We start from the raw sequence: 12,037 nt of genomic DNA, 5'->3' as shown, positions 1-12,037 counted from the left end.
ATCAGGTTCTCAGGCTTCCACTCTCTGACTGAGAGCTACACCTGCAGCTCCCCTGGTTCTCAGGCCTTCAGACTGGGACTCAGCCATGCTTCTGACACCCCTGGTTCTGCAGCTTGGAGACTGGAGATGGCATATTGTGTGACTTCCCATCTTCTATACTCAGATGAGCCAATCCCCCTAATAAATTGCCTCTCATATGCCTATATCTATACCCCACTGATTTTGTTTCTCTGGAGAACTCTAATACAAGCAGTAAGTACATAAAAGCTCTATAAACATCTTAGCAGAAGTGGATCATCCACTGATGGGGTGTCAGGTGGAGATGCACAAGGACAGGAAAGATGGTTTGACAGGTCTCACTACACGAGTGGCCAGGAGGAGGGACTGTAAAAGGACACAGCAACATGCAATCTCTAAAGCCATGAATAATAATTTAGTGCTCTGGAAATGTGAACGCAACTCTTACCATCTATACTCAAAATGTAGTACCTGTGCTACAATCATCAATCTCAATAAAAATTACTTTCTCAATGAAAATGTCAACTTGACTTCAAAATACAGAACATCTTAATCTATGTTGGGCACTTGATTTTGAGTGTATTTTAGTTGAATATTCATTTATAATCTGAAGTCAATCTGCCCTATATTTCAACAGAGTATTTTTCAAAGCTATTGCATTTACACACGGATCCCTAGAAACATTCTTTATCTTCCTGCTATTGGTAAGTCAGACTGTCCCCAATTTAAGAAGGTTCAATTTAGGATTTTCCGACTTTACGATGGCGTAAAAGTGATATGCATTCAGTAGAAATCGTACCCATATAACCATTCTGCTTTCTACTTTCAGTGAAGTATTTAATAAATGAGATATTCAATACTTTAGTATAAAATCATCTTTGTGTTAGATGATTTTGCCCAACTGCAGGCTAATATAAGTGTTCTGAGCTTGTTTAAGGTAGGCAAGGCTAAGCCACGATGTTCGGTAGGTTAGGTGTTTTTGACTTGCAATATTTTGAACTTACAATGAATTTATCAGGCCATAATCCACCCCATAGTCAGTAAAGAAGCATGTATACTTTAAGATACATTAGTAGCCAAAACCTGGTTAAATCAAACTATGGGAATACCGGAAAAAAAAAATTACCATTTCTCAACCTACATTATCACTTAAAATTACTTAAAAGAAACATCTACTGAAGCTTTTACCACATAGTTTAATCAGATATTAATGCTTTTAATGACATACCCTTTAACATATTAATTTTGTGCCTCAGTGATAAAATTAAATTAAAATGCACAGGGGAATCACTTACATCCATCTCTAAGAGATTGAACATGCTTGACTCAGCAATTTCTTTAGATTCATCAAATTTCTCCAGAGCTTGACGAAGCTCTTCATCTGGAATCTTGCCTTGTCGTTTCTTCTTATAATCAAAATCCAGGCGTCGACCTTCCAACTTCTTTAGATGATGCTGAAAAAGTCAAGGGCAGGAATATGCTTTGAAAGGACTTATGGAAGAGGCCTATTGCAGCTTACTACTCTATCACATCTCTTAGCTTCCAGAACAGAGATAGGCTAAGTTTTCAAATATGTCTCCAGAGAAATAAGAAACATGCATAAATGGGGCAAGCAGTTCTAATGTCTAACTGTGGGGAAATATCTTTAAAAATAATTAAGAACAAGAAAGAAACTGTGGGAAATACTGGTGCCCTTTATTTTCTGGCCTTGCCAGGCCAAAGCCAAGCTGGACTATGCCTTTCCATCCCATGAAGACAGCAGGGAAGGCATGTACGCACCCTACACATGCTGAAAACACACATTCACAGGGCCCACCAGTCCTCACATTCAAAAGAAATGCTATCTCATGAGAAGGTGGATGAAAAGCACTTCCCTTGAGATATAGTGAGAAAGAATGGCATTCTTGCTTTTTGAATCACTCATCCTGTTAGAATCACCTAAGCTGCTTATTAAAAATATGGATTCCTGAATCAGAATATGCAGGGCTGGCACCTAGGAATCTATATCTTAACACTCATCCCAGTGGACTAAAGCAGTTTTTGGGGATCCACTGATTTAGGTTAAGCCACTGATTAGGTTAAGCCACTGATTTAGGTTCATCGTATGTCCCACCTGACATATGATGAAAACCAAGCACAGAGACCCCCTGGAAAGTGAGGGAGATCTCCAGAAGGAATTTCACCTAATGCTCCACATGGACCTTCAGTCCCTCCCTGCACCACCCCCAGCAGGTGGCTGCCTGGCCTCTGCCCAATATCTCCATCTGACCAGCTTTCCAAAGCTGAAAAATATTTTTTTTTCCTGATAGCCACAGTCTTTCACTACTAATGGGTAGGAGAAAATGCTAAATTCTCCCTCATTCCTGCTATGTATGGTAGGGAAGGGAAGGAGATGAAAACAGAGTTGGGAGTGGTAAAGAAATGAGAAGGAAAGTGGGGAGAAGAATATTCTAGATCTTCTGATACACACAGCTTCACCAAGCACTGGGCATCTCTGCCCACAACCCATGCCTGGATCCAAACCAAATGTTTGATCCTTTGGAAGGATTATTCTTTTAAGATACTTGGACTTACAGTCAGCTGTAGGGTAGAGCACTGGAGTCAGAGTTATATTTTAGATTTAAGGTGAGTCTGCCACTTACTATGTGACTTTGAGTGAGCATTCAGGCTGAAGGGGATTTAAGCTAGAGTGAGCAGAACCAGGAGGTCGCAGTTCAAGCCACGGTGGTCCACTTTACAGTCAACAAAATTAAATTTCAAACAGGTTCAACATATATTTGCTGAATGAATGAATGGGCAAACATTACTCACAGAGAGACAAAGCCCACTGAACTTTTTAATTAACTTTATTATTAAACTTTTTTATCAACTGTCCTACATGTTTTAGAAAGAGGGCAGTTGGGTATTCTTCCTCAATCTTAATGGCCATTATGAAAATATAAAAACATATGTTTACAGAGTGATAGAATATTTATTTAAGCCTACAACTAATACAACTAGCATTCTGAGGGATGAAATCAGCCCAGCAAACCATAGATTAATAAAATTGTGTATTCTCAGGAAAAGGTTGCTATCCTTCTTTTCTGGGGGGAAAAAGCTTGAGAAAACTATTCAACATGGAAATTGAATGCAGAGAAATCAAAACTAATAGTCATGAGTGGAACAGCCCTAATAGCAGGCCGAAAGGCATCACATTTCTCGTTTCTCTCAATCTGTCTTGCTGTGTTGTTTTGCAATTCACGTGCCCAGCGCTGACCACATGCACAGTAAGCTACAACAGGATTTCTAAAGGAAATGGGCATCTGCACCTGTACGATTTCAACTGCCCACTTTCCAGAGAACGAATTGCACATACTTGAATTTCCCTGAGATCTTTGTCATGAAGATTCTGAAGAGGGTCAATGAAGTTTTGCTTCACTTCCATGTCCAAAGAGTCTTTCACCTCCGAGAGTTCCCGCATGGCCTCCCCCACATCACCAAGAGCTGGGCCTGGAAGGGGAGAATGAAACTCTTTTATATTAAAGAATAAAGATGAAGTGGATTTGCAATAATAGGGCCCTTCACAGATGAGAACTCAAGGATTACTCTGTCTTCTGAAGACAACACAGATAAGAGAGAACAAATACCGCTGTCCAGAGAACAGTGACTTTTCTACTTAATCACAGTTAATTCTGGACAACTGACTCAATGCCCCCCCCCAAGGGGGTATATAACTTTTATCAAGAATTTAAGATTGTGCTTTCCCTTTAAAAAGCCATTTGTGAGGTTCCCTCCCCTCCCTTGTGAGTACTATCATTCCTTAATATGGCACCAGCTTAAGGCCACTGCATTCAGCAGAAGCAAATACCAGGAATGGAGAACATGGTTCAGCGAGGAAGAACAGTCGTTTGCTGAGACCGCACATCACAAAGGGGAGAAAACAGGTGTTTGGTGTGATATCGGAGTGTCGCAGGAGAGGGGATAAAGGAATATATCATGTCTCCCCTGGGGCAGGAGAATTCGGTGCCACATACAAACGAGCAAAGATTTACAAGAAAGCCCACATGGTAGGGAGTTGAATCATGTCCACTGTGACTGTTCACTGTCTCAATACTCAGCTATTGCCAGACACATGCAATGGAAAGTACAGAGGCATCCGGATAGGTAACCAAAACTGTTGTAAAGATTGGGGTCTCAAGGGGAGGAGTGGGAGAAATAAAACTCCTAAGACAAACCACCTTAAATGAAACAATTCTGAAAATGAATTTCTGGCCAATATAGACAAGATCTAAAACTGAGAATCAAAATATAACATGGTTTGACTCACTTCCTAACAGAGTTTCTTACTGGCACTGAAATCCCCCTGACAGGTGCAAGAATTACGGGGTGAGAAAGCACTCGTTACCAAAGTTGCAGTCGTCCCCCAGCTCCCTTCCAAACTTGAGCATGGCCTCAGCCAGCAGCGCCTCCGCCTGCGGGTAGCCCGGCCCCTTCTCCTGGCCGCGGATTTTTGACATGGTGTTGATCATGCTGAGCTTAGCTCTGGAAGCTGAAGGCAAAGAGATAAGAGGCTTTCAGAGCAGGCGATGTGACACAGTGGGGACAGGACTGGATGGAAGACCCGGCCTCAAACCAGCCTGTATATCAGCTCAACCGCTGGAAACTGGCCCTTCACTTTCTAGGCCTCAGTGTCCTCACCTTAAATATACATATAAACTCTCCCTGTCCCCCAAATTGTTACAAGGAATTATATAGAAAAGGCAGAGCTGTCCTGGGGGAAGCATGTATAGGTGCTCAGAGCCCATCCCTGTGTGCTCTTCTGTGTCCCCCATCATGTTGGTGGCCTGGGTAGTCTCTCTGTGGAGCTGGGTAGTGCCGGGGAGAGCAGTTCAGAAACTCCTGGATTCCATGGTGATCTCTAAGTTTTATTCTAGTTGTGCATTTCAATTCTAGGAGTCTGTGGATTAAAGTAAGGAATCAACAGTAAATTCTTACAGTGAGAGCCTTATGCCATGTTTCACTTATACCATGTATGAAACAGAACTATTTTCAAAATCATTTCTCAACTGAGATACTGCTAGTAAAGACCCATGAAAAACAAAAATAGTGTGTGTTCATTAAAAAGACTTAATCACTTTTTTAGCACATAACTGCACCTGAAAATGAGTTTTATGCCTCAAAGATAACATTTTAATTTCTTTTTTGCCTTTTTTTTTTTTAATAAAAGAAGGTGCCTAAAAAGGAATTCCAGTTTTAGTGGAAAAAACAATTTTATTAACAAATTGTTAAAGCCTATGAATTAATGGCTGCTACAATACCTGGGTTCCTCTGGTTCAAAATTAGAGTTGGGATTTCACATTAACCTGGGACTACACCCAAGATCCCATGTGCATGGATACCCCTGATTAAATGCTGGACATACTTTAAGCTGCGATTCTATCTGAACATCCATTTCAAATTGGCTTTTATTTAAACTTTGGACAATGGCCACAAATATGGTAAATATTATAATGGCTAATATGCACAAGGTACTAGGGGAACACAGAGAAGTGATACCAGCACAAATCAAAGGAGCAAACACCAGACAATAAAAAGTACAGAATAAATATAAGATAAATGGAGATCAAAGAAATAGAGTAATGAAACCATATGTGGTAGGTAATTGCTTCAAATCTTATTCTGCTCATTTTACTTTTAAAGATATATCCCTTTTATGAAAGCTGGTATTGGTGTGTGCTTATATCTCTGGTTAAGAGTTGTCTTCCATGTGTGTAATTTTAAATAGTCTAATATATTGTGGCTGATTTTCAAATTCATCATTTTGAATGCTGTTCAATTATGAAGAGCTTTATTCTCTAATTACTTAAGAACATCTTTTCATGAACTGGAGGAAGAAAGCCATATTATATTAGCTTATCTATTTCTTCAAATGATTCAGAGAAACCTATTAATCCTCATATTTAAAGAGACTGGTTTTTAAATTCATTCAAAAACTCATTACATTTTTATTAAGAATCTTGAGTTAATAAAACTTCTGTGTTCTTGAAAAATATCATCAGACCTCTGAATTAACCATCTTTAAATGTTAACACAATTCTTTGTTTTTTCCTGAAACAATGTTATTTTTTTATTTCAGCATATTATGGGGGTACAAATATTTATGTTACATATATTACCCTTGCCCTCCTCCCAGTCAGAGCTTCTAGCATGTCCATCCCCTAGATGGTGCACATCACACTCACTATGTATGTATATACCCATCCCCTCCTCCCCCCTTCAGTCTACTCGACACCCAATGAATGTTATTCCTATATGTGAAGTACTTTAAAAAACCGAGGGTGAGCCTGGAAAATACAAATTTAAGACACTCAAATTCCTACAATAATACAGGGTCTCAGCCTGGATTGCTTTGACAAGTTGTCCGTGCCCTTAGAGCCCTAAATTCCTTCTTTTCCAAGAAGACCTAACTCCCCTCCTTCAAACTCTTTTTCCCCCATAGTTTTGCTCTTTCTTACAAATTGTCATCTCTCTGAATATGCCCATCTTTACTCTCCCACCATCACTATCCCAGCTCAAGCTGCCCCCACCCACTTGGTTTATTGCAGATACAGCCTCCAAAGCACATCTCTGCTCCCCAGAGGGATCAAGCCACAGGTGCCCCCCATTGGACCTTGCTTTACACAATGCACCTTTTACTGGCTTCCTCTCCTTCCCTACTGCCCTAACAGGCTTTCTGGAAATCACCTCCCAAATCAACCACTTATGCCCAAATCCTTGCTTCACTGTTGGCTACTAGGGGAACCCAAACCAATCCAGAATGCAGTACCAGACGCCTCAAAGAGAATGAACACCTGACATGTTCTGATGCGTTGAGAGGAAGTTCTTATGTGTGGCAGAGGGTTTGGGGAAGAATTAGTGGAAGCTACACAAAAATTTAAAAAATAAAAAACAAGACAGAGATTAACTCCAGGAAAAACAAAACGGTTATACAAGAAAGGAAATATAATCACACTATCCTAACGTGTGTCAGCTTTGCACAAAGTTTTCCAGAACATAACATGTAAATACTGAATACTGATTTAACAAAAACTATAATGTAAATATACTGGAAAAATGAGAGAAGGGAAGAATGGGAAGATAGGAACAGAGCAAACAATTACCATATTCCAAATTGGGGATCAAACAGAGAGCACCTGAAACTGGAAAACCAAGCAGGAGCAATATAAGCATGTTGTTTCAAGACTGGAAGCAAAAACCAAGGAAACAGCCCAAAGGGTCTCGGAAGTAGAAATAAGGGAGGGGAAGCAAGCTGGGGGGGGGGGGTCTGCTATTTCCTGTAAGATGCTTTACAAACCTATTTGTTTTTTTATAATATGTTCATGTATTATGTCCTTTATAAAAAACTACATTTAAAATATTTCCTAATTCTTTCCTCAGGAAAACAGATGTTTAAATAAGACCTAACTTTACGGTAGACACGATAAAAAATACTTGTAGTGTTTTGATAATCTGGCCACTGCTTTAACCTTTAGGGTTTTTCAACCTAAAAGTTTTACTAAGAAATGTGTTCACTGGCATAAAGAGAATTGGCCAGGAAAAGTAAATAAGGATTAACAGGTGAATTGCTATCAGAAAACGCCATCAAAGTAAAGGGTTTGATCAATCTACATCTAGGTGCTATCTGGAAGGAAATTTATTAGGTGAACGGAAACAGCAGGAAGTGAAACCAGGATGATCATAAAAGGCTAATCTATTCCCCAAAAGGGCTCCCACTGTTTTGTCTTCTAATAAAAAGAAATTTATGTATTTATTTTTTTGAGACAGAATCTTGCTCTGTTGTCTGGGCTAGAGCGCAGTGGCAGAATCATAGCTCACTGCAACCTCAAACTGCTGGGCTCAAGCGACCCCCCTACCCTAGCCTTCCGAGTAGCTGGAACTACAGGCATACACCACCACATCTGGCTAATTTTTTCTATTTTTAGTCGAGACAGGGTCTCGCTCTTGCTCAGGCTAGTCTCAAACTCCTGAGATCTCAAGCAATCCTTCAGCCTTGGCCTCCCAAAGTGCCAGGATTACAGGTGTGAACTACCACGCCTGGCCTTATGCTATCTTTTAAGGGAGAAAAATGCAGCCAAGGCTCACTCTTAACTCCCAACTCTAAAGCATAATCTGTAGCATCTCTGACAAAGTTTCCAATTCTAGGCACGGCCAAAGGAAAGTCCAAGCTCTGCTAAGGATAAAACAGAAGCTCTTAAGTCACACCTAATGGGTACAATGCACACTATCTGGGTAATGGACACATTTATAACTTTTACTCAAACTGTACAAAAGTAATTTATGTAACCAAAACATTTATACCCCCATAATATTCTGAAATTTTTTAAAAAGGCTAAAATGGTAAATTTTATGGTATATGTATTTTATCACTATGGAAAGATACCATTTAAAATACAAACAAAAATTTTAAAATACCTAAGAGAAAGTTTAAGATGAAAAATTATAAAATCAACTGAAAAATCATTCAAGAAGAGAAAATAAACAGATACATCATATTCATAAGGGAGAAATTCAATTGTATAAAGATGTCAGTTATTCTCAAATTAATGTGCAAATTTAATGAAGATGCAATTAAAACTCAAACAGGCAAAAAAAAAAAAAATCCCAAAACAAACAAACCGGAAGCTCTGCTAGCCATGCCCGAGTTATTTTCCTGTGACCTAAAAGCTGTGTCCATGTGAGTCACTGCTTAGTCTCCCCCAAGGCTGCTTATCTAGTGCGGCAACTAGCCGGGAATGCCGAAAACTCTGTACTTCTGGTCAGTCTTAGTTTTTTACATGTTTTATTTCTTAATCCAAACAAACAGGAAAATAGACCAGAAAATAAACAGCAAGCAACAGTGTGCATAAAAGTAAACATTAGCTTTGAACTCATATGGACATAGGTAAAAATCCAGGCTGTAAATCTTGCCAGCCAGCCGTGCATCCTTGAGAACTAAGTCATTCATAAGACTGTCAATAAGCATTCAGCCTGCAATGATAACCTGCAAAAAGAGTAACCAGCACAGGTGACATGACAGGCACCGGATATGGGCTAGAGCCCTCCTTCTTTCCCTCTTCCAGGCTCTGTTTTCTATGAGTGTGTGTTCTGGAATGCTCTACTGACAACTTGGTTGTGCAGGGAGCTCCATTTCCCAGAGTCCTTTCCATGCCTGTTCCCACGGATCAAGTTAGAAGTGTTCCCAAGGGAGGCTGGGCAAGATCTGGGCGGAGAGGTGACACAGCGACCTCCACACTGTGAAGGCTGCCACCCGCTTAGAGGGGTGAGAGGCAGATGCAGAGGTGCCCATGGACTCCCGCCTGCCTGGCTCCTCCCCACAGTGGCTGGATCGTTCCATTAGAAGTTTTAATTTTTTATAAAATGCTTATTACATAGACATCATTTTTTCTAATCCTTAGATAAAACTTCTCTGTTTGAAAGCACGACAATCTCCCTCTGTGCTCCGGAATGGTACTAGAGGCTGAGGAGAAAATCTGCTCACACCACTCACTGTGGGGTCTGACGGGTGAACACGGGGCATGCTGTTGGTGGCCGCCTGCTTTTCCCCCACACTAATTAAATGTTAAGGAGTCCGAGGCTGCTGAGCCTTTTCACTCCTCCTGACTCCCTTTTGTAAAGAGCAGAAGGGTACAGTCCCACTTCTCAGGTGGTCCAGGGGGCTGCGAGGTACCACCCATTCCCTCCAATCTCCCCTCAGTAACCTGGCTCCTTGGAAGCACTGCACAAGTGCAAAAACCTGCTTTATGTGAGAATGACAGAAACTGATCACCTCTCCCAGAATCAGGAAATTGGTTCTCATTTTCCCCAAGAAAAGAGGGTTCCCTAAGCTAAATGATAAGCCCTAGCTAAGGAGTTTTTAAAAGGTCAAATTAAAATCAATAAGTAGGTTACACTGCAAACAATTATGTATTTCCCACGCAGAAAAATTTTAAAGTTGCACTGCCTGATTGAATTGTTATTTACTAAAAATCTATTTAAACTATTTTTAAAAGATTTCCTCTGCAATAAAATGAACAAAACAAATATGTATTAAGCACCTATTACATGAAAGGGAATGCTAGGGAGGCCCTGGAAGAAGTAAGGCCCAGCCTCTGTATGGTACAAAGTAATAAAAAAATTCAGAAAAACATATTAATGCCTGTGTCTAACTCCCAGAGATTCTGACATCATTGGTTTGGCATATGGCCTGGATGCTGGTGGTTTTTAAAGTTCCCTAGGTGATTTTTAAGGTGCAGCCAACGTTGAGGATCACTGTGTTAAAGTCTCTAGACTGAATACCTGAGAGGTGATGATGTAAGTCTAAGATGTAGAACACAGGAGGAAGAGAAGATTTTGGAAAGGAAATGCAGACTTCAACATCAGCAAACACAGTCTAACAGCACATCCGTGCAGTTATACAGCAGAAACTAAGCAGATGGGTCTTCAGCTCAAAAAGGGTGGGTTAGGTAAAGGGACGTGGCTTATTTGACAACATCTGGACTCCTGAAAGCTAGACCATTAGATAACAAAGGGAAAGAAAATTCCCTGAAATCGAGATGAAACAAAATTCTAGAATAATTTTGTCTTCAGGTGGTTTTATATTTGGCAGGTGAGATTAGCCTTTAACTGGTGTCTACCATAAACCAGGAACTTAACATAAACAATTTAACTCCATCTTCACAACAACTCTGGGGGCCTATCATATGATTTGTAGAAAGAGGGATGGGCTGTATTCATAAAGGGTGGATATGGAGGCTCAGAGAGGCTGGGAAACCTGTCCAAGTTCTCATCAGTTACTAACAGGCAAAGACAGATTCAGACTCAGGTCTGAGCCCCTCCAAAGCCCATTCTCTTCCCCACTCCATCAAATTTCCTATGTGACTAAAAGTTGCAGGTGGAAAGTCTTCACAAGGCTCAAAGAAAAAATAAAACATTGTTGTCTTTTATCAGTGCCTGTCAACCTGATGTGAAAGAATTACTCAGAAAACTTTTTAAAACCATCAATTTAAGGACCCCATCTCTGTCTTGCTGATTTAGAATATCCAGTAGATTAGGCCAAAGAATATGTCTCTGAGGGTACTCGGAAATATAAGCAAGTCTGGGTATTGGGGACCCTCCTCTTATTGGCTAACCAATCCTAAAACTTCCTTGAGGTGATAAGTGGATGATTCTCAAATGCACCTATACAGACCGGCCCTTTCCACCATACTACAGACTCACGTAGTGCAATACCCACTAGACTGGGTTTGACATATATAGACATGTCAAACTTAACATTTGCAAACTAAACTTCAGATTTCCCACCAACCTCCCATACCTGTTCCTCCTACAGTACTCTCAATATCACTGAACACAATTCCACTCATTCTTCTACTTGCTCAGGCTCTAAACTTTATAGTCATCTTTGGTGCCTCTCTGTTTCAAACCCCATATCCAATTAGCCAGCGAATTCAGCATTACATTCTAAAACATATCCAAGAGCAGACCATTGCTCACTCTGATCCCAGTCACCATCACCTCTAGCCCGGATTACCAAAATAGACTCCTACTGGCCTCCCTGCTTCCACTCTTGTCCCCTAAAATCTATTCTCCCTGTCAGCGTCAGGGAGGTCCTATTCAGTGTAAGTCAGATCATGTCACTCTACTCCTAAAAGCCCTTGATGTGTTCCTATGTCATCCAGAGTAGGAGCCAACGTCCCAACAATGGTGACAAGGTCCTGTGCGTTCTGGCCCCTCTGACCTCCCCTTGCTGCTCCCTGAACACAACAAGCATACCATCTTCCCAGACCCAGTCGCTCTCTCCCCGTTACTCTTCATTTTCCTTCACTGCCTGACATTAGGCAATTATTCTTTATCAATCTCTTCCCACTAGAGTGTCAGCTCCAGGAGGGCAGGGGCCTTGTCCATTCCAGTCACTGAAGTAGTAATAATAATAACATAGCCAGGGGTTAGAACACTGCCTTAGAAGAAATGTGACAAATAATTGAAAAAAAAAATGGGCTTC

At 40.6% G+C, this 12,037-nt stretch overlaps 1 protein-coding gene across 2 annotated transcripts in view; it reads right to left on the bottom strand.

Annotated features, from left to right (window-relative positions):
* The window catches only part of SH3GL2 (SH3 domain containing GRB2 like 2, endophilin A1), a 211,436-nt gene that overhangs the window by 16,133 nt on the left and 183,266 nt on the right, over positions 1 to 12,037 (bottom strand). For both annotated transcript variants that reach the window (XM_012769701.3, XM_076008768.1), the window contains 3 exons: positions 4,403 to 4,546; positions 3,374 to 3,507; positions 1,314 to 1,472 (listed from right to left, as the gene is read on the bottom strand). In XM_012769701.3, the coding sequence (XP_012625155.1) occupies positions 1,314 to 1,472; positions 3,374 to 3,507; positions 4,403 to 4,546 (437 nt within the window). The remainder of the gene's footprint in view (positions 1 to 1,313; positions 1,473 to 3,373; positions 3,508 to 4,402; positions 4,547 to 12,037) is intronic.

Source organism: Microcebus murinus, chromosome 12, assembly GCF_040939455.1.
Source record: "Microcebus murinus isolate Inina chromosome 12, M.murinus_Inina_mat1.0, whole genome shotgun sequence".
Lineage (NCBI taxonomy): Eukaryota > Metazoa > Chordata > Mammalia > Primates > Cheirogaleidae > Microcebus > Microcebus murinus.
Note: the sequence above shows the minus strand (reverse complement) of the source record. Positions and strands in the feature narration are given on the sequence as shown.